At 44.2% G+C, this 26,984-nt stretch overlaps 1 protein-coding gene and 1 long non-coding RNA gene across 8 annotated transcripts in view; one reads left to right on the forward strand and one right to left on the reverse strand.

Annotated features, from left to right (window-relative positions):
* Positions 1 to 24,611, reverse strand: part of scml4 (Scm polycomb group protein like 4) — a 50,536-nt gene extending 25,925 nt beyond the window's left edge. The window contains exons 1-4 of one of the 7 annotated variants that reach the window (XM_064340419.1): positions 24,501 to 24,611; positions 23,900 to 24,396; positions 19,454 to 19,574; positions 15,214 to 15,454 (exon numbers count right to left, since the gene is read on the reverse strand). In XM_064340419.1, the coding sequence (XP_064196489.1) occupies positions 15,214 to 15,418 (205 nt within the window). In that variant the 5' untranslated portion in view covers positions 15,419 to 15,454; positions 19,454 to 19,574; positions 23,900 to 24,396; positions 24,501 to 24,611. Of the gene's footprint in view, positions 1 to 564; positions 752 to 883; positions 1,193 to 1,248; positions 1,597 to 15,213; positions 15,455 to 19,453; positions 19,575 to 23,847; positions 24,397 to 24,500 lie in introns of those variants that run through there. The other 6 variants (XM_064340420.1, XM_064340421.1, XM_064340423.1 and 3 more) reach the window with 6 other exon arrangements.
* On the forward strand, positions 23,394 to 24,706 carry LOC135257574 (uncharacterized). Its single transcript, XR_010330675.1, has 2 exons — positions 23,394 to 23,604; positions 24,522 to 24,706. It is a non-coding gene; the product is annotated as an uncharacterized LOC135257574 (long non-coding RNA).
* The last annotated feature ends 2,278 nt before the right edge of the window (positions 24,707 to 26,984 follow it).

Here is a 26,984-nt window from a genome sequence, read left to right on the forward strand (position 1 = left end):
CAATCCCATCCTCCAGTTTTAAATACACCTACAGCAGGATGACAAAGGGATGGTAAAAACAGACAACACGCTGGAATATTCACCGAAAGGCTTAACAAAATAATCCCCACAGACAAACGGCCTTAGACCCAGATAGCTGTCAAATACCTCAGTCCATTTATGGAACAAAAACTCGCTTTCAAAAAATAATAATAATAATAATAATCACTCCAAGCGAACCATTTTGCACAAAATGCCTTAATGTAAACAGAAGCCACTAAAGCTCACAGAAGATGCTGTAAACACACAAACGCACCACAGGCACCGAGGAGAACGCACAGCCGCCGAACGCAACGTTGGGGAAGAAACAAACCCCCCTAAATACAGCGAGCAGCAGCTGAAATCTGACCACATAAAGCATTTTCACCGCGCTCAAACATCGATCCCCATCCCCCCTCCTCCAGTCGATACAGCTACCACACATCCCCCCGCCCCCCACCGCCCTCACCCCTCCCCGAGTCCCCCCCCCCCCCCCCCCCGTTCCAGCTCCAGTGTCCGGGTCGAGGAGCTCCCGTATTAGCTTACCTTTCAACGGCGCTAACAACCACAGCCTCCAGGCTCCCTGGCTCGGCTCTCCGGTTCCAGTCCTTACGCTACGGGCTCTGGGCTACAGGGGCTTTGCTCAGAGAGACCGAAAAGCCATCTTACCCCCCTGCCTACCGTTCCACCTCTGCTGTGCTGTGCTGTGCTGCCTCTCTCTCTCTCTCTGTCTCTCTCTCTCTCCCTCCCTCCCTCCTGCTCGCTCTCTCCCTCTCTCTCCCCCAATCCTGGAGCCGGTCGCACCAGCTGCAAACATCTCATTAGACTAATGCATTCAGCACAGAGGCAGAAAAACTCCATTTACCATGGCTACACAGCAATGAATTTCCATTACGATGACAGCTTCGAACCACATCGCGTCCGGGGAGGTGGCCAACAGCTGGCTTACCCCCGCCACCCCCCACCCCAAAAAAACAAAACACAGAACGCACGGTTACGCAAAGACAGAAAGAGGGCCTATGTGAAGCAAAAGGAAAAAAAATAAATGAATAAACTGTCTACGCGTGAACATGCCGATATTCATGTGCGACGTAGCGTAGCGCGATGCTACCCCTTTTCCCCTTCCTCTTCCCCTTTCATGATGCAGCAAAGACCAGAAGCGAAACCAGAAAATACAATACGAGCAGAAGAAGCAGTAGAGAACAAAAAGGATCGACCCAAAACACGTACCATTAAAAAAACAATATGAGTCAGAAGGGGGGGGGGAGAGAGAGGGGGGTTTTTTAAAAATAAAAAAAAACGGAATCCCGCTTTCAGTTCCGCGCTGTTCAGGGTAAAAATCCCCCGGATGACGGCTTTGAAGCCCGGCGCCGCGTTCCCCTCTCAGTCCTCCTCTGGCCTCGGCAGCCGCGTCGCACCGCGCTGGAGTCTCCGGCTTCCACCGTCACCGCCGCCAAGCGCCGAGCACTGTCCCCCTCTCTCCTGTTGTCATGGCAACAGGGCTCTAACATCCTAACCGCCGCTGCCGCCGCCGGCCGTCTCTCCCCCCCCTGTACAGTGTGGTGGCGGCGGCGGCAGCGGCGGCATACGCGATTCGCACGCAGTTCTGACGAGGGGGGAGGGGGGGGGGGATAATTAGGATACGAAACAGGTCGGCGGTAACCTCGTCCCCCAGCTGGAGGAGGACGGCGTCTGTCAGCAAAGGATACGAAAATGCCGGTTAAGTGTCTATTTTATTTATTTTTTTGTTTGTTTTGTTTTTTTCCAAATTGAGTTTCAGATGATAAACAGGAAGCCTGGTTTCCTACTGTGTGAAAACGGCGCTTGTTCCGCGCGGCTGGCACGGCCCTTGAAGCCACACTGGTTCGTCTGTTTACGTCTTGTAAGGCTTTCCAGAGGCTTCCGTCCCAAGCATAAAGGGAGCTTGGGCAAGCGGCCAACGTCTAAAACTGAACATCCATGTTCTGATTTTTCATTCTGCCATTTTGCGTACAGAGAGTGAAAGATACAACGGCACTATTGTCATTATAATGAAATGTAGCAGCGCCATCTCACATCATGTAGAGCTCTTCAAACACAGCGTAGGCTATTTTACATTCGGATAATTACAGGATTGATTTTTTTTTGTGATCAGCAAAAAATAAGACTTTGTTAAATGTAGAAATTTTTGATTCTACACCATAATAAAAAAAACACAAAGGATTTAAATCAGCCAATTAAAAAATATATATATTCCTCTATAGGAGCATATTTATTCTCGGGTTCATTAAAATTTCTCAGAAGCACAGCACATGAGTTATATTGAACTAAGAACAGCCTACGCAGTGGGTCACTATGTACCACAGAGTAAATTTATTAGTGTCTGTTGACCCTTCCGTTAAATTCTTCAAAAAGCCAAGACACCATCCATGTCCCTCTTCTCCTATGCACAGGCCTACAAGGGGTAACCAACCAATGGGCATTGTAGGAAGCCTCAAAACCAGCAGGGAATCTATGGCTGCTTTATTTTTGGGGTCTTGTTTTTTTCTTCTTTCTTTTGCACACAAAGAAAAAGCAGAATAAATAAATAATTGTGTGTGCGAGTGTGAGACACAGAGAGAGAGAGAGAGAGAGAGAGTGAGAGAGAGAGAGAGAGAGAGAGAGAGAGCAAGAGCGACTTAGTGAATATCAAAGAAATGCAACACATTTGATGCAGAGCGTTAAGCACTTCTGTGCTTTGAGCTTAAAAGGCGAAATGGCTCCTAAACGTAGTTTCAGGTAGGCTATTTGCCACGGAAGCAACAGCACCGGGCATGCAAATCACAGTCCTCACAGGGCCGGAAGGCCTTGCCCCCCCCCACCCACCCCCCGCTTCATGTACAAGAGACTGCTTACTTCAGCACAACACCCCACCCCCCCCCCCAATTTATCTGTCTAATTACTGGAGATGGGACCGGCCTAGTTTACTCAACTGTACGGTCATAATGGAAATGTCAGTCTCCTCATGCTAATTAAGGAATTCCGCATGGATGGGGCTCCCCTCGTCTCTCGAGGAGACGGTAAATAAAAATGATTCCCCCCCCCCCCCTTTCAACTCCCCGATTCCGTCTAATTTGTAGACAGCGGCACATCCAAAAATGTATTTCGCTTTGTTGATTAGACCACCGGATGAAAAGGATGCTGGTCTTTCTTCGCTGACAGTACTGGCAGTCTGCGCGGGTGACGAATGTCCGAGCTTAATTAAAACTGTCAATTTTCTTGAAGATGTGTAGATAATCCTATCCTACCAAACAAAAAAAAATACAATAAAATAAACACGACTTAGAAAAACACCAGAGTTTTGCAATACAAAGATATGACAATGAAATTGCCATCCATCCAGAATTCATCTGCCCCACCTTAAGGTTGTTTAAAAAAAACAAAAACAGTGCATGGATAGTTCAGGTTCTGCGCAATTTCCCCACGCTTTGGTCCTCAGACAGCATGTATTACCGGCCTAGTCCCATTGTGAGGTCACACAGTGTCCATCATCATCCTCATGTACCAACCGCTTCACTACACATCGCCCAAAGCTTCCCAGACTGAGATGGGTCAGCTCCCAGGAGGAGCTGGGCACCTTTCAGTTAGGCTGGTGTCGCCAAACGTTTAGGGAACTGGAACAGGAACTCAGGTTTGGTCACAGGTTTGAGTTTCAGCTGCGGCACTGCCATTGTACCCTTGAGTGAGGTACTTAACCGGAATTATATCAGCTGTGAAAGTTGCACCTTCATCTAGCACTTACACATCTTGATGTTGTAGCTCTTTGGCATGTCTCCAGTAATCATGCCTCACTTCCAGTTTGACTAGCCATAGCTTTATGGACCTAGCCAATGCCTACTCCGTGAACTAGACTTGGTGTTCACGGCTATGGATAGCTGAGACTTAATGAGAATTACATCTTATCGGACCCGTGTTCTGTAGTTGCTTTTGAGAATGTAAGTTGTACAAGTAGCTCCGGTTGAGAGTAGGTGCTAAATTCCTAAAATGCAATAAAAGTATGCCTCAGCACGTCAGAGAACTGGGGCGCGTTCAAAAAGGACCCGGAAGGAGCTGGTATCTGAGGTACGGTGCGCCAAGGTGAGCGCACGCGCCACAACCGCGGAACGCTTGAAGCCGGAGAGAACGGCTAACCCGCGCAGGCTGCCTGCGCGTCGGTCGCCACGGCGACCGCATGCGCCAAAAATTGCGCGAGCACTTCACCACGCAGGAGCGAGCGGCTGCACCGCGCCGGTTGGCTGCCGGGTCCCGTCTGGACTCCGGCCCCGACCCCGGGTTCAATAAATCGAGTGACCTGGTGACACACGGCACTGGGGGGGGGGGGGGGGGGGGGGGGGGGGGGAGAGAGGGGAGGAGGGGCTGCCCCCTCCCCCTTCCCCATCTCTCTCTGCAATGCAGCTGGGAAACAGCCAAAACACACACACACACACACACACACACACACACACACACACACAGAGACACACACACACACAGAGACACACACACACACACAGAGACACACACGTAGAGAGACACACACACACAGACACAGAGAGACACACACACACACACAGACACACACACACACACACACACACACACACAGAGACACAGAGAGACACACACACACACACACACACACACACAGGCGCACAGAGGGAGAAAGTTCACTCGCCGGAGAGCCTGACAGCAGGAAGCACTCTGTCAACATGACGAAGCAGCAGCCAGTAACCCGGCTATTCGTTAGCGGCACCAGCGCCGCAGCGCTACGGCGCAGAGGAGTTTGGCTCCTCACACGCTAGAGCGGCGTGCAGGTGTGCAGGTGGGCTGGGGTGCAGGTGTGCAGGTGGGCTGGGGTGCAGGTGTGCGGGTGAGGAGGCGTGCTGGTGTGTCGCAAAAAAAAAACATTAGCTACAAGCTACAACAAGGCATGTTAATCTGTCGAGGTTAACTAAAGTTACATTACATAAATAATACTTATAATAATCGCAGGGTGATAATCTGACTCAACCCTGGGTGCGATGGCCATGTGCATTGCATATGCAGGCAATGGCAGGAATTAATGAGTAATAGTTCAGGGTTTAATAATTAATAATTGCAGTTTATTGTGAGAAATTCTGGGGTAAATACGTTAAAAAATATATATTAATGCAAGTACAGCCAAATCAGTGATGTTGGTGCAGGACAGAAAAATACATTTAAAAAAATAAAGAATTTATTTTTAAATGCACCAGAATGGTTTCAACCTATGCTGGATCTTCGTTAGGATCGAAATGATCACGTTGTGATGCGTCTACAATTGAATTATTGGTTATTTTGGAGATGCCGCTGCAGTCTGTGTGGACGCTATTAACTTCCCACGGTTTGATCCAGTCCTGGTTTTACTGCGAGCTGGCTAGTGAACAGAGCGAGAGATGCTGGTGAGAGACTCGCAAGCAGCACGCTCCGAAGACTCGCTTGCTGGTCGTAAAACCCGGACTGGCTCACATGGAACGGGCTATTTCCACTGGGCAGAAATACACAGCCAGTTCTGGTTTAACCTACAGAAGCATTTGCTTTTATTAGCTTGAAATTAATAATCATACTCCATAACCTTTGCTTAATAGTCGCACGCAAAAAAAAGAGACTGTAGCATAGTCTTTAGTGCAGCTGACTGTCAGTCTCCTTTACAGATCCCCCCCCCCCTTGAGGTTTTGTGATGACACCTTTATCTGTAACACCCCCTGCTTTCCCCCTGTCTGTATAAAGGAAGGGGAACTGCCTGCTGCCCTGTTAAAAAAAATAAATTAAAAAAGAAATCCTCCGTAGCTTCCCCAGCAAGCATTAAAGCCATTTGTAACACTTACATTTCAGTCTATTAACTAATATGTTTGCAGGCATTAATTACCAGTAATTACCCCTTAGTTACTGGGAGAGTAATGGAATAACTCCAGCCCATCTCATTTTGAATCATTACATTTGGAAAATATCTTTATTGGAGACATTTTATTAATAAAAATGGTGTCTTCGTCAAAAAATGTCGTCGTCAAAATAACTAAGCTCAGTTCAACCTAGCCGATAACTAGACGAACACCAATCGTTCACAACCTACAATGTTAACAATATTAATGGTATTTAAAGCCGCAGTTTCGTGATAATTATTGCTTTGCCTAACGAAAGATCATTTTAATTATCCGTAACTCCGAAGAAAAATAGCGGTCATTAGCACCATCCGTGTCTCGCAGCGAGAAAATAAAAAATTTAATGTTCGATGCAATGAACCAGATTAAAAAAGTAATTAATAAAATACATAATTGCGCAGTGAGAGGTGTGCGGTCCATAAAATGCATAGTACACAAAAACTGGTGCGTGTAACAATGGACCAGTTGGGACTTTTAGATACTTCTTAGTGCAGGCAGCAAGTTTGTCATCTGATTTAGTGCAAACGAGGGCTGGCCCCAACCGTCCAAATATTTGATAGAGGTAGGCATTTGCATTTTAATTCAGGATTCAAATTATTAGTTTGGGGCTTTTCCATTTTTTTTTGTTGTCAAAGTTATCAATACAGATGAGCAGGCATCAGTATATTACAGTACTATACTTGTCATTTGTATTTGTACAGTTATAAATATAATATCTACCAACTATCTTTTTTTTTTTGAGAACGAATGCTTGAATATTGCTTTGCATTGACTACTGGACACACAGAAAAGCAGTCTGATTGGATGTTGAGGGGGTGGAGATCAACAGGAAAATATGGTGTACAACAGCAGCATTTCAACAGACCAAATAATCTGCCAGAAAAACACTGCTATTAGTACAGATGTAAAAGAAGGTTCACGTCTGAACATCTTCACATGTAGAGCGATTTAAATCCCACATCGCGCGTGGCTTCGCTAGTTTTCTGGGGGGTTGATTAACTCCTTCATCCGGGCTGAGGCTGACCCCTCTACAGCACTCATGAGCCATATCAGTCTTAATGGATGGTTGCTTGGATACACCATGACCCAGCAAAGGGGAGATATATTCTACCCACAATTCCAAGGGAGAAAACTTTCCATCATTAGCTTTTCAACAGCCCATTTCTATATTATCGACTAAGGTTTGAAATGCTTACTGTACACCTTTCAGATGGTTAACTAATCACGCTCTTCAATCAAGACCGTGATGAGTAGAATCAGGCGTCTTAGAGCTGGGCTAAAAATGAAACCTGCACCCACAGGTTGGACCTGGTTGGACACTTCTGCGATAAATGGCCAGACTATCCTTGCAAGAAACCCCACAGACACGGACAATCTTTTGTCTGAGGACCACCAGTGCAGTGCGGAGACAGGAACATAATATCTAACGGATTCCTGAAGTACCCGGGGAGCATTACGGGGCAATAAACCTCCCAGTGCTGAAGCCGATCGCACTCTACCATCAGTGAGGGGGGCTATTTCTGTCCCAGCATTCCACAGCAGACAGGAAGTTTAAAATAACCAGGAGGATCAATCTTTCCAGCTCTCAGGGAATTCTAAACAGATTATTCCAGAAGGTCCAGGTGTGGGAAGATGCACGGAACGCGCCGGGTGGGGGGCTCACAATGGATTTGTGTTGTCTCGAGCAGGAAAGAAAAAAAAAAAACGCCTCGGTTAACTGTTGATTCGACGAACAAGTAATGGATGACAGAGATTAATTCTCAGCTGGAGCCAAATCAGTGTCCCTCAAGTCCGTGTTCCCCACAGATCTGCACAGCACAGGTCATAAATATTAGCAACGCCCACCCTCCCACCCCACACCCCACACACACTCCCCTTCTTTCTCTCGCTCCCCCACCCCACTCCGCATTATTTCTGCTGTGTTCCTGATATCAAATCACATGTGCGGTGCATCCCGGTCTTGCTAGTGCTAACGGTTTTGATTTTTTACACACAAAAAATTTTTAAATTTTTTTTTTTTAAAGAGACGGTAAGCAGTCTGGAGCCCGGCATCGTCGGATCTGTTCGGCGTTACCAGCGTTACGCGCCGACAGGGTTCCCGCCAAAGTGAATTACGGCCTCGCTCACGAGAAATTATTTATCCGGTCACGGCGGCACATTAGTTCGCCTCCGACCCCAAAGGCGCGACGTCGACGCAAATGCGTTCAACGTGTCTGAGCGAACCCTGCCTTGTTGTAAGTGAATGACAGCTGTATCTGTGCATTTAGCCAATGCGTAATGATGCATAACACAGAAAAAACACCCAACACCAGCTCTTCTACCACCTACCAGTGCAGCGCCGAGGAAAATCGCCAGGCGTCCAGCGCAATTAGAATTTCCGCAACACAGACAGTCCAGTTCAGGGTTTTTTCCCGCCACTTTTTTTTTTTTTTTTTTTTTGAAGTTGATCTTTTTGAGGCTGTGAATCTTTTTGTGGCTGTGGCAACGTAGCACAGGCCCCCGGCTCTCAGTTAACGCGTACAGCACATCGCTGTGACCTGAGCGGCGGCGCTCGTGAACAACGCAGCGAGCTCGCAAGTTCAAAGCGTCGCCTCCTCCTCCTTTTAGCCGTGTGACCTTAACTCTGCCCAACCGAGGGGGGGCCGAGGGGGGCCTTCGTTTAACACCACAGCCCCCGTGTTTATTTTTAAAAAGCCAAACAAAACCACGCGGCTGCAGCGGACGCCCTTTTAACCAGGCGGAATAACCTGTCGGAGACGGCAACGTCCTCTGACAGCTAACGAGCGGGAGAAATCGCGCGAAGGTTCTCAGACGTACAGCCTTTTAAAAAAACAGTACCTCTGTGTAAAGTGAACCGAAATTTCAAAGGGGGCCAGAAGATTCCCGGTGATGATGAAAGTGTGGGGGAAAGCAAGTCTGTGTGGAAATGAAGCTCTGGTGTTTACGGTGTTACCTTCTGACTGACGGCACCATTTTATTATTCGCCGTCATGGAATACTGTCGTATCGTTTCACCGCTAATCTGACGACGTCATCCTAGTCGGCTAGAAAACTTTCTAACTTTGCTAACAAATGCAGCCAGGTTTTCACCTCAACACCTAGACGGTAACACCTAACCTGTGCTAACCTAGTCTGCTTGTCAAATCATTTCTCAACATATATTTCCACCCCTCTAGAGGACTAGATTCAGGCTATTGCTAACTGGGCGGGGGCTTTGTGATTTTAAATTGGAGGGGGGAAAGGGACGCTTGGGGGAGGGGGGGGGTGTAGGTAGGGAAAGCAAATTAATATCATTATTGTTAATTTTACGCCTGGCACTTTGGAGGATCAGAGACATCCAGCATTAATGGGACTGGCGTATGAGAACAGATGCAGAAAAGCACGGGTTCAGCAGGGACCCTCCTGTTCCAGGCGGGCTGGTGTGTCTGTGGTGCTTCTGTTCCATCTCAACTGCCTCGCTCAATTTGCCACACAGCTGCACACGCCAGCCCTGGTTCAGTGCTGTCAGACCCCAGTAAAACGTCTTCACCAAGAACCCGTGTAGCTCATGCTACTTTGAAAATAAAATTAAAAATCAAATAAAAAGGGGGGGGGGGGGAGATCAAGAAAATAATAGAGCCAACTGTCTAACTGAGAACTGAAATTTGGCACAAAGTTCTGAAACGGATCGGCCCTCGCTGGGCACCCGTGCTGTACAATCACAAATTCAGGGGCCCCATGGTCACATGGTCTCTCTCTCACTGTCTGTCACTGTCTCTCTCTCATCTGGGAAGGAGTTAGGGGTGTGGTTAGGGGTGGAGGTGGAGTTAGGGCCAGGATTAGGAAGCAGGGGTGGAGTTAGGGGCGGGGTTAGGGGTGGAGGTGGAGTTAGGGCCAGGGTTAGGAAGCAGGGTGGAGTTAGGGGCAGGGTTAGGGGTGGAGATAGGGGTGGGGTTAGGAAGCATGGGTGGAGTTGGGGGGCGTGGTTAGGGGTGAGGTGGAGTTAGGGGCGTGATTAGGAAGCAGGGGTGGAGTTAGGGCAGGGTTAGGAGGCAGGAGTGGGTTAGGGGTGGGGTTAGGAGGCAGGAGTGGGGTTGGGCAGGGTTAGGCAGCAGGGTGGAGTTAGGGGACGGGGTCAGGTTCTTGCGTTTCCTCATTGGGTTCCATTCCCGGCTCTTCTGAGCAGAAAGCAGACAGCAGGACGGTTGAGCCATCAATCCAGCTCTCACAGCCTGCGATCAGGCTGAAGAGCCGGGCTTAGCGAGGCTGATGGGCGGGGGGGGTCTGAAAGGGGGGGGGAGGAGGGGGGGCGGTTTCAACCAGCTGTTTCAGCTGGTACGCATCCACGGCAAATGCGCTCGAATTTTGTAGCGCCAGGAATTTCTGCCAAAACACACAGAGGCGAGACCTCCCGAGCCAGCGTGCTCATCAGCAGAAGAAAGGAAGAGTTTTTTGAAAAGAAAAGAAAAGAAGAAGAGTATGGCGGTCTGATGGGGCTGTAATAAGGCAAAGGTGAAACGTAAGAGGGTGTTCAATCAAACCGGTTCTCATAACGTTAAGAAAAAAAAATAAAGAGTGAAAAGGAAAAAAGAGCAGCCTCGACCTTGCGCTTTTGGTCAAAGTGTGGGAGAGCGACAGGATGATGGATGGACATGGTTTTTTTTGTCATCTTTTATTTCCGCGGATTTTTCCTCTTTCACACGCACGTCGGAAAGGCCAGTGGCGGAAACCTGACGGACACGCCACGTTAATGCTGGAGGAGGGAGACCGGCGTGTGCGCTACTCGGAAACATACATGCACGCGCACGCACACACACGCACGCACACACACACGCATACACACACGCACACACACACACGCACGCACACACACACGCACACACACACACACACATGTACACACGTACAACACGCACACACGCATACACACACGTACACACATACACACGCATGCACACCCACCCACCCACACACACACACGCACACACACACACATGTACACACGTACAACACGCACACACGCATACACACACGCACACACACACACGCACGCATACACACACGTACACACATACACACGCATGCACACCCACCCACCCACATATACACGCGCACGCACACACATGCACACACACATGCACACGCACGCACCCACATATACACACGAACACGCACACACACACGCGCATACCACACGTACACACATACACACGCATGCACACCCACCCACCCACATATACACACGAACACGCACACACGCACCCGCTTACACACACATGCACACGCACACTAACACAAGCACACACACAAACACACACACCTACACACGCACACACACACATGCGCACACACACACGCACACATACACACACACACGCACTAGCACTTCTTTCTAAGAATACCTCCTCTCACCCACTTGTACAGCGCAAACTGCCCAGGTGTGCAAATGCTCCCATCCTTAAAACTGTTCAAAGCTCAAAGTCGAAAATAGAACCATAATGGTTAGAATGCATTTTAACTCCACATAATTTGATGAATAAGCGCACCTAAATTTCTAAAAAAAAAAAAACCCAAGTTCCCAGGAATACATCCTGATATTTTGGAAACCCATTTACAGCGCTGTTATATGCTTTTACGACTGACCCTGTGCGGCGTGCAAAAAAGTGCATCACAACCATCTGCTCACGTGACCGGCTGCCTAAAGTTGAACCATTTTTCTTAAAGACGCACGCAGATACATCCAAATACAAGTCACACGGCAACCCTGATAGTTGAATTAAAAGGAAACACTGCATGTTTCTTTAGGAATGATTAAGAACATGCTTTAAAAAAAAACTGATTATCACATACAGCTTCATCATCAAACGAGCCTCTCGTTAAAACAACTTGAGAAAGCTGTATTACAAGCGTGCATTAAATAGTACATCCTTATGAAATAATGAAAGACTACAGACTCAGAGCCATCTGATACAGTCTGCAAAACAGGAGGTACAAACTGAAACCACAAAAAGGGGACACACGATTGCAGCAAGAAATCCCGACAAGAAAAGGGTTTAGCCATTATATTTTTAAAATAAAAAATTATCTTTTAATTTTCAGTACACCTATGTCAAACATGTTGAGCTAGAGAAATATGCCAATATTTTAAAGGCTTTCCAAATAACTATTAACTTCAAAACGTTTTACGTTTTAACTATACTGAGGCTAAACAACATAATTCAATTGCACACATCTCCATGGCAATTATCATGAATAATTATCTATAATGAATTCATTTTTTTTAGCACCAGTGAATGACATTGTGCTCATTTTGAAGTCTTGGATGACAAGCTATCCAATAATTAATTTGACGTAGTCCAGCCACTCCACATCCACTGATAACCACAATAGCGTTATTTGTTCAATCTTGCAAGGTGCTACTTTGAGGAGGAAGGAACATTATTAGCAGAGTGATATTCCAAACAATGGTCTATGTGGTTATTTACAGCAAAGGTAATGTCACCATGGCAACAGAAAGAGAACCTAACACAGCAACAAACCCCACACGACCAGGTGTAGAAATAAAATGTTTAAAAGCATAACAGTTATCCACCTTTACTTCCTCTTTCAGAGCAGTTTGAAATATAATAATATATATATATATATATATACATATATTATCGACTGCCTCGCACGTTTGATTTTCCAAGTTCTATATATATATATATATATATATATATATATATACACACATATATATACACCTAGACCTCTAATTCTCGTAAGCAGGTAGCGTGGTCCCACAATTTAACCTGCATAAATTCACAAGCTATTGCTCTAGTTTTTCAACCGCATGTGCACTTATCACCCTTTGAAGTATGTTTAAATCCACATGTAGCCTATTTTTACCTCTGATGTTTCATTGACTAGTCTATTTGTCTTTCTTATGGTCAGAGCTATAAAGAGAAAATGTTTGGGATTTCATGTGTGAGGAATGAAAGGCTTCTACCTATACTGGGTGTACATTTCTCTGACAAAATAAATATATATACCAAATAAATCAATCTTTAACAAACAAATGCAAATTAATACCTTTTTCTTATGAAACAGAATTCATGGCATTATTTATCATCGCTGAATTCACCAAACTGTGGAAGAATATGTGCTGAGTAAACACAGGTCTTTGTTTCATAAAAATTATGCATTTAATGCGGTGCATTACACTAATAAATGGATAAACGTGCATCTGCATACCCGGACCCATATAAAAATAAGATTCGCAATGCCACTGATTGAAGCACCCGAGTGTGAATATGGAATTGAGAACATACGATACTGAGCGGTGTTTTTGACGTTTAGCCAGAACACTGAAAAAAAAAAAAAAAAACACATTTTTATCTTTCAAAAATTAACACATTCACATCAACACTCGAAGCAGGGTAAAAATGGAGCACAATTATCAACCAATTTGAGCCATGCACACACAGCGTGTGCACACAGATTCACTCGCCCTCATTCAAGATATGGAAGAGAAAATCACATCTAGAGAAAATCAAGGGGGGGTGGGGGGGTAGGGGGGGTAGGATTATTACAGTCCTTCAGAGCAGATTACAGCTGCCTAATGGAGCGGTAATTAAAATCTTAATCAATCAATCACTGCTCAAATTTTACTGCAAAATGACTTTTTTTCCCCCAAAATCTCTCCCAATGATAGTTCCCAGATCAGTATAGTGTCTATGCGCTGAAGTTAAAATGGTCAAATTGGAAATGTCTTGGAAATGTGTTTTGAGAACGAGGCCTCCTTGGGTATCGAACCATATCCACCATGTTTAAAAAAAACATTTTAATAATTATTATTATGCATCTACAATACTCAAAAAGATGAGCAAAATACATAGGCCTACATTTTTGGCAGGAAAACATTTCAACACATCGTTGAAAGCTTCAACGAAATCCTTCAACATATACATTAAAGTACCCATAAAACGCAGGTTTTCACCTTTTTTTATCACCAGAACATATCAGCAATAAAGGTTATAAGCAGGGTAGAGAGCCCTCTCAATGGTGCTCCTGAGGGCTGTGCACAGTAAACTGATGATAAGGAGAAGGCTGGTCTGGAGATCTCAGCCAGAACACTTAACGGTCTCTCAGACACGAGGCTAACCAACTCCACGTTGTGCATTCATATGCCTGTAACTAAGGCTTTCCGTTCACAGACAGCTCCCTCCACCAGCAGGGGCTGTTTAGTCCTCTACCACAGAGCCACTTAATCCACACTCAAACACGACATGCCACTGTCTACATGAAATCTCTCCCTTAGTAACTAAAAACAACATGGCAAAATAGAGAAGGCAGTCATCACATAAGTAATTCTACAATCGGTTTTAATTCGTTTAAACTACTAACATAGGCTGCATCAAAAAGCAACATTATTTCATGTACCTCTGACCTTTCTGATTTCTCAACAACAAAAAAAAGTGGTGGGGAATCCTTGTTTATCATATTTCGTTCCGATGAACAGTGACATCACAAGGCCATGCTATCCTCACACAATGACAATACCTCGGTAGAATAGAGTCAACACAGAAAACTTCTGTTGCATTTTTGTGCAGCGTCAGCTTTTAATCAACCCGTTTACGACAGGAGGCAGTGAATCACTTAATATTCTCATTATTGACATAACCTGAAGAATATGAAATCAATAATAGCAATAACAGGCCCTCCTTCACAAGAAGGGACACTTTAACATGAATAATATTTGCTCAGCAAATCTGAGATTTTGTCATAGTGGTCCTCCCTTTAAGACCCTGTCAGAGGCAGGCACTCACTAACTCACACATTAGGCTGTTATTTAATCTCTGAAAATTGTAGAAAAAACATTTCGTATCAGGGACGACACAAGCCGCACAAAGTGGGAGGGGCTAATGGCAGAACAGACGAATCACCTAGCAAAGAAGCATCGGAACTTATCCAGTGCTACAACCAAAGCCTTGACGTCAGCAATGCTAGCTGGGTCGAGTGGTTACCACCTCATACAGCTTTACAGACAGGCCTCCTTACTTACAGTCCCTAACTGCCAAAACAATATTATTTCAACTGGCTTACTAACTGTATTAAAATACTGCACTTGTGATGTCCCAGCAGCCTAGCATGAACAATACCACCATACACTTTATAAACACACACACACACACGCAGGCCCATGCACACACACACACGCACAAACCACAGCCTGACTGCACACACACTCACTCTCACACACACACAAACGCATGTGCACGTGCGCGCACACACACACAGACACACAGCGCGCAGAGATGAGAAGGAGCCAGCCGTCTTACTGTGGGACAGAGCCGGCGGCGTCCTGTCCCGGAGTTTTCGGCAGGTCTGCTCGCTCCCGCTGCCCAGGTCAACCAGCTGCCAACAGCCTCTGCCCTTGTTGTCACGGCGATCCAGCCTCAGCCGCAGCCTGACGCTCTGCACTCCCAGAATGTTGGGTATCCAGGATACGGGAGAATCTTCAAGGTCCCTGCCTCTAAGTCTCATTCCCACAGCACGGCACGCCTGGAGCACAGCATTACACTGAAGGAGGCACGGGGACAGAGAGAGAGAGAGAGAGAGAGAGAGAGAGAAAGAGAGAGCCACAGTCAGAACGGCTGCCGCGGCGGGGGGGGCGCCAGCAACTTCTGAGTCATCTGCCCTTACACAAAAAACAATGTGTCACTTTGCATATGTATGGGATCCAGCTGAGAAAAAGCACATCATCTGTGATTAACTTAGCATTCCAAAAAAAAAAAAAAAAAAAAATCTAAATTCACCAATCAAAGGGAAGAACAGATGAAATTGACTCATTCTTTATATTCTTGGATCTGCTTTGATTAAAATTTGTTTGGTTTGGTTCTGAACCATGACTATTGTTGAATGTTCAGAATGTACATTTATCAGAACTAACTTAATAGTCAACTATCCTTTGGGTCTGACACACGGACCTCACAACACAGTTGGTCTTTGACTAAGAACTGAAGGAAATAGTTCTGATGGACGTATATTTCCAGTAAATGTACAGTATCTTAACTATATATATTTATATATATAGTTGTGTAAGTCACTCTGGATAAGAACGTCTGCTAAATGCTGGTAAAGTAATATATACATGTAGACACCTTCCCAAAGCTTCAAAATAAAGATTATTATTTTTCCTGATCATTTTTCAATCGCAGTTCTGACATACTTATCTGCAACTTCTAAAATGGTGACCATGTCTTACGATTTACACAACATTTCCAAAAACTCGTTTCGATTTGTTTGAAATCGGCCATTTTCCCTGGCCTTGCAGCTGTAATACATCAAGCCAGCCACAGTAAATACCAACTGGTCATGTAGCTACTGCACAGAGGCTTAATTTCTCACTCCGGGTCCATGATCGGCCTCGTTTCGATACTTATGATTAATATTAACTGGATCTCCTCACGCACTGAAGCCTTCTGGCCCGCAGGCACGACTTCCCGGCGAATCCATAATTAGAAATTATCGATTTGACCGGAGCGCCGCTTTAACCCAGCGAGCACGACTCCACGCTAGGCTACGCCGCAGAACGACGAAAACGCACAGCGCAAGGAACGAGAGCCCCCCGCCACCCCCCCCGTCACTCACGGGGAAACCCATTAGTGTCACAATCACCGGCGTCAAGGCCGCGCTCCATTTTGCATCTAAAATAAGATCTGATTTCTCTCTTTGGCTGAGGGGTTTGGACAGCAGCTGACACACGCACTCCATTATCAGCACATCAGACTCAAAAGTCATTTTCTTTTTTTCTTACATTCTAGTGCAAAGAGAAACAAAGAAAAAATTCTGTTATTATTATTATTTTTTTTTTTTAAGATACTGCTTCAGGAACTGAGAAGCCCAAATTAAAACCTGAATTTGGGAATAGAACAAATTCCAATGTCTGGTATATATTACAAAATCTAAAAAGTCATGCAAATTAAAAGAATACCCTACACAAAAGGACCAATGTCAGTTGAAGTCAAACTTGAGGTTGATTGAGGCACTTTCAACCAATTCTTATTGCCGGAGATGGGGAAGCACACAACGTTCTGTTCGTCCTGACATTTCACTCTGTCATTCAAGGCGTTTCATGAATCAGAAAAGCACTAATCTGCCAGTTTAAAGCATCATCTGACGGAACTCATTCAGGGGTACAATGGCAGTCATGGAATTTAATTTTTCACTTCATTCCATTATTACTGAGATGGAGAGCAGCCGCCCGTATCCATGGTGACACTTTTGTTTTACACATCACCAATTATGTTGCTGGATATTTACAATACGTAGTAAATATCCAGCTACGTACATAGGCAGAATAGTAATACAGTTATAGCACGTGTATTTATGTGCAACATATATACATGTAGATGCACACGCATGCACACAGTTACATTCCCTAGCACAGAATACAGATGTTACTTAATATTTTTGTCTGGGTGCTGGAGTAATCTACTGTTACTACCTGTCCTACTGTTACTACCAGTCCCAACAAACGATTCCTGGCTGTGGGTCTGGAGTTACTCTCAGCACCCCCGCCCCCACCACCACCACCACCTCCGCCACCTCTCCCACCCCCCTCCTCCTTCTTCTGGCCGCACTCCTGGCTGTCGTTCTCTTTAAAAGCCCAGGAACATCCCCGAGACCTGTGATTTTGTTTTTTTTGGAAGGCGGGCGGGTTTTGGTGGGACGGCCTCCAGCCCGGCGCGGGGATCGCGGTTACACATCCGTCGTCTCCCTTTGTGTCCGCCTGACAGGCCGCCTTTATTTATTTTCGACAGCCGACACCCCTCGTTCCCCAGGTAGGGGGAATTCACCCACTTCCTGTTTGGCCTGGTCGTCGCTGTGGCGACGACATGATTATATTCTGCTTTTTTTGGTTCACATCACGTTTGACCCAGTGATGACTTCCTTACAGTCCAGCCTCTTTTGTCTGCCCTCGTCTTCATTTGCTCGTAAGCCGTATTTAGAGTACAGTGTGGTCACAGGCGTAAACAAAGGGGCGGGGCACATGTCCTTTAACCTTCCCTCATTGGCTGTGGTTTCGCTCATGAACTGGCCCATATATGAGAGGAACCGTGACAGGAAACATTCTCTTTTATGCAAAAACTAAATGAGTTAAGCTTATATTATGATCAGTGATCCCTATGATTAAATATGTATCATTATAATCATATTTTTCATTATTAGTTAGGCCCAAAGGATAATATTATTAGTGTTGTAAAAAGTTTTTTTTTTTTTTAAACCTGTATTATGTACACCACAGAATAGCTATAATATCATAGACTATCATGATTAATACATTAAGATGTCAGAAACACCAATGAAGGAAGTCAAACAGCGAAAACGCGAATGACGCGACAATGATGAAAAACAGAAACGACAACCTGACCGGCCACAGAAAAACACAGCCGCAACAAAAGTAAAAACATAAACATAAGTGAAATATGTGAAATATAAACGACGAAGGACACAAAGAGCGATTAGCGAGCGCTAAGCGCTAAAACGCCAGGCCCTCCCGTTCGGCCGATCGACAAGAAATCTCGTCTTGCACAAAGACTGCAGTAAGCCGCAGGAACACGCGACCGTGTGTGTGCAACGCTTTTCCGATACGAAGAAACACCAGTGAGGCCAAACAGCAGTAGCCTCCAGGGCATTAAGAAAAAAAACACACATCATGAAAATCTCATTTACAATTTCAGTGCCCGGAAAATTAAATTCAGCGCGGCACAATAACCAGGAGAGCGCAATTTCATAAAACCGCGAAAAACATTTTCATGCTCCATACATAAAGCTTTTATTGTAATCATCAGCAGTAAATTGACACCAGGGTGTATCACGCCAGCACATACAGACAGACTCCAAATTATTACGACAGGGAAAAAAACACGGCGTCGTGCTATTTTAACGACAGGGCTGCAGTCTCCTGTTTTTTTTTTTTTTTTTTTTTTAAATGTTTTTTTTTTCCTTTACACCTTTTTTCGGAGAGAAATGAAACCGGGGAAGAAATTCCTCGAGGTTAAGCACCGTTAGCCTTCGGCTTCAGGCAGCCTGAGGCCTGGGGGGGGGGGCGGCGGGGGGGGTCATCATTTATCAAGATACTCTTTAAAACACTGTCACTTGGCATCTTGTCAGGAGTGGCGGTGGAGAAGGGGGAGGAGGAGGAGAAGGGAGAGGGAGAGGGAGAGGTGGAGGGGGTTGAAAGGGGGGCGGGGGTATTATTATTTTGGCTTCCCTTTCACCATAGGATGTCATTGTCAAAGCTCAAATGGGAAGTGGCCCCCCAAGGCTGATAGAATTAGACATGCGGGACAAGCTGGTGGGCCCTCCCAGTGCGTCTGCTCCCCCCGACCCCCCCGCCAGGGACTTAAGAGTCAGCACTGAGCGAGGGCCCGTCCCTCTAAAGCTACTAATCCAGCAGGGGGGGAAAAAAGACGACATTTGTTTTGGGGATTTTTTTTGTTTTTGTTTTTTTTTTTTGGGGGGGGGGGGGCGGTGAAGGGTCGTGTATTTGATAAGAGCCGAGAGGACAAATACCTTCTGCGTCTGTCACTTCTGGGGGCTGTCGCAGCAGAAAGTGTTTGTGAGAACCTGGTGGCGGCGCTGTCTTCATCGACGAGGCGACGAGGATCGTCGAGAAAGGGCTACTCCTTCATGTCTGGAGCGGAGAGACGCGCACGACGAGAGCGTCCGTTTGTGGGGGGAAAAAACGGGGAGGAAAACAAGGACAGCGGTGAACCAAGGCCCGAAACGAAGCCTGTTCAGGGGAAATGCAGCGAGGGTACTTAAAATGGGGCAGAACAGGGGGACAAACAAAAGTTGAATAGCAGCCCGCGAAATATCCTCTCAGCCACTTATCAAACATTTACCATGCATCCGCGGTTCCAAATTCGTATAATGATTAATAGAGATATTGGTTGTTTGCTATGCCCGAATCATATTTTGCCTTTTTCTCACTCAAGCCATAATACAACATTTTTTTTTTTTTGGTTTCGTGAAACTTTTCTGCAATCTTTATTTACGCACTCTAAACAAATATGATAGCTGAAACTCAATTTTTTTTTTTTTTTTTTACAAATTAAACAAAAATTTAACACCGCCGTGTGCCCAGATGAATACGAAAAACTGTATTTTTATGGATATTTAACCAGTCCAGCCAGCCCAAGAGCGGCTCAGCCTTGCCCCGAATAAATGTTGAAGCTCTGACTGGAGGGTAACGTGCAGCAGACTGGTTTAGAATTCCAATCCTGTACACTAATCACACCGGCGCACTCCAGGGGGCCAGGGGAAGCTACATTTCCAGACTTTGCGGCAGGAAAAGCCTGGTGGTGGAAAAACAACAGCCGTGAGGGTGAAGAAGAGTGTCAGCAAAACCGAGCGAGGAAGACTACCAGAGAGGAAGACGGCATGCCAACACAATTACAGAGAACACAGGTAGCTGGAGCGACATTCCAGGATCTTGAGAATTGCCTTTTTTTTCCTTTTTATTTATTTATTTATTTTTTTTTTTTTTTAATAGAAAGAAGATATCCTGTGATGTGCTGCTGCTGGCTAACAGGCCTGAGCCCTGAAAGAGCCTGTGCTGGCCTCTCCATCAACCGCAGCAAAGATACGCTTCAAGTGGTCTCATTTTTTATAGAAGGCTTCTGAAAAATGAATTAATTAGAACACATTGTCAACACAGCAGTACATACGGAACATTTCTATCCAACCCATAACTCAATTCACCAAAAAGATTCAGATCAAAATCAAATTCGGTACAATTATATTATGGGTAAAGACCAGCGCAGAAAATAGCAGTTTGACCAGGAAATGCAAGTAGAGCCAGAGAGCCTTGGACTGACAGTGAGGAATGGCCACAGACCAGCCGTCACCTGATGCCTATTAATAATAATCACTGACCACACCGTGTGGCCTTAGGAATATATCCTAACTCAAGGTCAACCAAAACATTTCCTAATCAATAACGATGATGGGTGTGGATCTACAATCATACGTCATTAACAGCCACTGTGCCAAGTGTGAGAAATACTCGGTGTTGTGGCACACTTTAAAATAAATTTAATAAATAGCCGCGACAGTTGACACTTGCTATCAAGGAAATCTCTTATTAGCCCTTCAAAGTCTTCCATTTAGACACTGGATGTGGTGGCTACAGTGGTGTTTAAAACAGCAGTTTGCAAACAGCGGTAAACATCAGTTATTTCACTGTGAATAAAAGCCTCTGTCAAGCCAAGTTGCCTTGTTAAAGTTCAGGAGGAAAAAACTGTTTGGGCAGCCACGGTATAAAACACAGCTAAACAGATGTCAGCCGTCAACTTCACCGAATGATTTTTCAAAGTGTTTCGTCGCTGGAATTTGCACATAACAGCAGGAAAGATCAAAGAACCTTTAATAAACCGATACCACACACACTGAGAGACAAAATCAAGTAAAGAACAGATTAGACCTCTCCTAATATACCCTGAAAACACACTACTACAAAAAAAGAGTGCATTATCCAACCTTTAAACGTGACAAGTACAACTAAGAACCAAGAGGCCACATCTTAAAATCACAAAGAGAAATATATGCAGTTCAAGACTTCAAAAATACATTTTAAGTTTAATGTCAAGGACAAATATGATTGAATATATTGTAGCTATGTCGATAAAATAATATAAAATGATCGTGAAAAAATACAATTATTAAACCCACTGCAGGTCTGGCCTGTAGGCTATACACATACCCCATCTATTTTGGCTGATTACCTCCTTTCAACTGTGTGGGGAAAACACTCTTCAATCCATTTAATTTCAGCAATGCAAGCAGATATGCTTCTTTCCCAGGTATTTAAAAAAAGAATACATCCCCCACCAGACATTAAACAGACCTTCATTGATGCTTTCATTTTGGACAAAGGTGGTTTATGAGATTTACCCAGCACAGACCCCGCTTGCTGGAGTGTTTCTTTATTAGTTTTTTTTTTTTTTTAAAGCTCCCTCGTAAGTATGAATGGGGGATTGGCTCCCCAACCCTTTCAGTGGAGGATCTAGTATCTCCAGCAATCTGTCAGACTAATAATAATTGTTACAAATATCCACGGATTAATCTTGGCACTTAGCCTCGGGGTGTACCCATAAATACCTTTGCGCTGTTCATTTACAAGATCAGAGCAGCCTTGCCATGGTGACGGCCTTCCATACAAATAGGTTAAACGTTTGGGAGTCGGAGTGGGGGTGGGGGGGTCTCGTTTTCAACACTCCGACCACCCTTCCCATCGCCAATTCTACCGCAAAACTGACCACTGCGAACAGAAAAATACAATTTCACCGTTATAATAATTCTTGAAACGCATTACAAATGTCCTATCTGGCGTTCAAAACAGGTCTAAAACACTTACGGTGCTCAGCTATTCTTTCTGAAAAAACGAAGGTATGCATGTCTAGAACAAGGTATCGAGAAATTAAAGCCATTTTTAAAAACACAAATATGACAAAAATCACAACCGTTGCAAGTCACAAAGGTTTCTCCGTTATCTTTTTTTAACTGCTAAAAATTTTTAAAGAAACTTCTTTAGTATAATAGCTACCTCCACGAAAACAATACAATGTTCCACTCATTTAGGCTATATTTAGCCTAAACAGACAGAGCAATACGTGAGGAAACTACTCCAAAAACCAAGCATTTGTTCACTGGTATTAATTATTATTCAATACCAGTTCATACACATTGGCTAATGAAAGAAGCGAACCAGCATTAAACTATAAACCATTTTTCTACAATACATTTCAGTAGCTGTGCCAATGTTTTAGACAGCTAATGGAAATGAACAGGCCTAAATCTATGTTGAAAGGCCTTTTTTAACACCAAGCCTAATGACAAGTGACCACAGGTCAAGTTAACATGACATTCATTTTGGTCCCCTCCTACTTTCACTAAATGGGAACTAAACCGTTATTTAAATTTACATGAGTTCATGAACCTAAATATGCAATGGCTTGGCTAAATATACAATGGCTTGGCTACCTGCTGTTCATAAGTCCACCCAGAAGAGTATTACTGTTAAGTCCATGTATTCATTAAATTCCGTTTAGCGATAACTTAAACATTTGGTGCAATAATGCTACCAAATATAACTTGTGTAAAAAACATTTTAATGCTTAAATAAATCAGCAATTAAACAAAAAATAAAAAACGACCAAAGATAAACGGATGTTTATTCCCCAGACGCAAATTAACCATATTGTGGGCTAAGGTGGGGCACCCAATCGTTAAAGATGCAAACATTTCTGGTGTTGCAAATCAAAATCCTTAGATTTGTCAACTGGTTTAGTAACGTCAGCTAGCCAGTTAACTTTATAGCTATACAGCAGACGTTAGAGCAATTATTCACAATTAAATGTAATTAGCAGAATAAAGTTTCGCAGACCGCACATTATGCAGACTATAGCTGAATAATCCCCAAAAAGCAAGTTTTTAATTACGTTGTTTTTTTATTTTTTCTAAATCGAACGTGTAGCCTACATGGTAAGATCTGATTTGGCTGAGCTGGCTACGTTTCAAAGAGCGAACTGCAGACATTTTAGAAAGCATGAAAGTACAAAGTTGTGCTGGTGTAAAATGAATGCAGTATTACAAGGTGTACAAATTCGGGCTTTCGAGCTGCTGCCACGAACAGGCTGCTGTTGGCTCGCTTGCTAGCTAATGTAAGTCAACTCGCATGCACGTTTCACGAACGATGCGACAGTCAAATAAAATTGATTTGGGAACACGGTGAAATGATCTATGCTAGCTAGCTAGCCAGCCTGCAAGTCGGTTCATTTCTTCAAGATAAACGACTCGTGCATGATTTGCAACACAGGCTGTTTTCGAGGTCCGCCCTTTTACTGCTAATAACGAAACCTAAAGTAATCATTAAAAAGCAGGAAACGCAACGAGAAAGTCTTTACCTGTGTGCTGTTATAGGTACAGTCCTTTATTTTCTGTCTGGCGGGTCATTACCTGCGCGGCGCGTCTCCCGACGAGCAGCTGGACTGCGGGCTCGATTTTGCGCGTATCCCAGATATGCAGATGCTTCGGCGAGCACGGTGGCCCGGCTACAGCAGCCGAGTTGAACTGCAATAAGAACCCGCTGCCAAGTTACCTCTCACTCCGGGGAGCTAATTAAGACCGCGTCGCTTTGATGGCTATAAAACACATTTTGATGTTGATAGATATGCAAATCGTTTGCAGGAGAACGACTCATGTAGGATTTCTGACTGTCTGTAAAACTATTTCCCAGCCACCTGCAGCGGCCAGCGAAACAAACTGCGAAAGCACACGACAGCTTTGGGTCAAATATTATCAACCCCTTTCAATAGTGCAACCCCCTTCTGCTTTCCTTGTGTGTGGGTGACGGCTCGCCGTTGCGCGCATTACAAGCCACCTAAGATAACTAACGTTACCGAGATATTGTTTAACATTTGAATGACGGAAGTAGAAATTGAGTTCTGCAGCACCTGGAACGTAATAAGGGGGGGGGGGGGGGAGAAGAAAAGTCAAAGCCCTTAACATATCACAATCTTGTGGTACAGGTTACGGAGCGCGCACAAAACAGACTGACCTTATTTATCTTCTTCCACAGTTGGGGAGATGCAGAACTCGTGTTTATCTCGCACAAACCCCGGGAGTGTGGAACGACCAATGTCTTCTGCAGCTATCGCCTTGCCCGAACATCTGGAAAACAGTCTTCCAAATAAAGCAACCGAGCCATCCTTCGATTAGGCGTAGCCTAACAGAAGACTTGATTAAAAACTTAATTAAACGCTATTCGTGCTTTTTTTTGTTCAGCCTATAGACAACATTCCCATAACAGTGTAGCCTAATTAGACATTCATATAGGCTAGCACATGAATATCAGCTGGATAACCTATGCGCAAACTGTTACTGCAGGGAAAAACGTCAACCCCCCAAAAAAATTCCCTATTGAAACAAACCTGGAATTTAATCAAATTCGATTGTTAAAATTGTAGCATTGTGATGCATTTCTTCCGTCCTCAGGTGTGTATTTATTTTAGTTTAATTTTGGCCACAGGGAGCCAATTATATGTCGGTTAGTTCTGTTACGACTGTAGGTTAGAGCTCAGCACGTAAAACTATCACCTTCCACACCGGAGAAATTGAGAATAAATTGATATGAATCGGTATACATAACACAATCGACGGAAATTGGTAGCTGTGTGTATCAGCTAGTCTTACCAATTGTCCTATTTATTAACATGATAGTACAAAAAAATGATTTTCGACTACAATTAGCCTATACTTCGGATTCCGTCTCCCATATAGCGTTATTTAGGCTATTTTTATGTATCCACATAAAGCCAATTAGGTTTTTAAGGCACTGATGATTTAGAAATAACCGTTGTGGGTTATGTTTCTGAAATCTAGGACAGACTTCAATATCTTTTTAGCAATTTAAAAATAAAAATACAGTAGGCTATAAACGATTTGCGACATCCATTGTTCACATTATTGTAAGCTACTTCAGTAACCCCTGCCACTCCAAAGTACACTACTATTTTGTCTGTGAATATGCATGGCAACCTGCTCAGTAGTATACACAAATTACCGGCAGTTTTTATCGCCCTTTAAGGATCTAGTGCCACGCCTGAAAATAAATAAATTGTGTGAACATTTAGTTCTGCAAGATTTTATAGATATACAGCTAGGATGTTATTTAGATGGTAACAAAAACATGAAATATGCTCGTTTGTCGTATAAATAATGGATTAAATTGTTTTGTGCGTCGGCCGGGGTGACCTGACATGCAAATCTTGAAATCCTTTGAAAATATAAACATGCGGGATTTGTACAGACGATGAACATTCCAATTTAGAATACATCTGGTTTATGATAAAAAGTTCAGAAAATTGTTAGCCGTCATGTTTGCGTGAAAACAAAAATGACACGTTAATGCATTTCTCCTTTACACGCGAGCCTCCTTTGAATCTGTCAAATGGATTTTTGATACGGGTTAGTTAAAAGCCTTATCCATAGACCTGTCAGTCATACCACACCGCAAGTCTGGCGGCTGTGACCCAGGTGTCAGCATTTCCGCCTGTAGTACGTCTTCAGTAATTGGCAATGAGATCATTATTTTTGTTTGCTCGATACAACAGGTTGACAGCATAATCTTGGGTGATCCAACACCACTTTTATCTCAGAGAAAGAGCTAAATAAACAAAAACACTCACTCTGTCTCTCACACAATACATCAATGACATATCACATTAAAATGTAAACTAGACTAAACATGTAAAGGTGCTATACTCGGGTAAGTGTAAGGGGGAAACGCTAAAACTGATAGAAAATCAAACCAGTAACTACAAGACTCCACTCATCAAAGAAAGCTCCGAAACTGCCAAGTGGAGGAACCAAACCCGACTAGAGCTATCGGTAAGGAGAACACATTATCGCGACCGTGCGAATCACGGTAAGTCAAACCTCAGAAATTTAAGTGGTCAGCTCAGAATTTACCAAATGATCAAATTTAAGCACGCGACTATTGTGAGGTCTATCCACGGTCATTCTAATGAACTAGCAATGCAAAGTTAATATTGCTATATAACCAAAACAGAATAAAACTACTCCACATAACAGTAAATGTAGGGCTATGCAATCTCCAAACCATACATGCATGCAATTATTTTTGGGTTAATAAAGAATGTAGTGTTGTATCACTGGATCTAGTAAATTGGTTGTCAATTTACCAAAGAAATATCCAGACATATTTGAAATTCAGTCACAGACCTGGCGTCACTCAGGCAAACTGGCCATTGCCACCACACAACACCATACTGCAAAACCAATCCACAAATCAATGTCCTGTCGGATCGATTTCATATCAGCACGCACAGGAACACAATCTTTTTCCTCCCAAACTCTCCTTCCCTTTAAAGCGCGAGATCACAAATATGTGATTATGACAATGTTCTTAACTTTGAACATTCTAATGCTGAGGTAACAATCACTACCGGTAGCTGAGAACAATGGAGTTCTAGAACACTGACTTAGAATTTTGTGGGAAAAAAACATTCCAAAAAAAACC

The sequence above is a fragment of the Anguilla rostrata genome, chromosome 6, assembly GCF_018555375.3.
Source record: "Anguilla rostrata isolate EN2019 chromosome 6, ASM1855537v3, whole genome shotgun sequence".
Classification (NCBI taxonomy): Eukaryota; Metazoa; Chordata; class Actinopteri; order Anguilliformes; family Anguillidae; genus Anguilla; species Anguilla rostrata.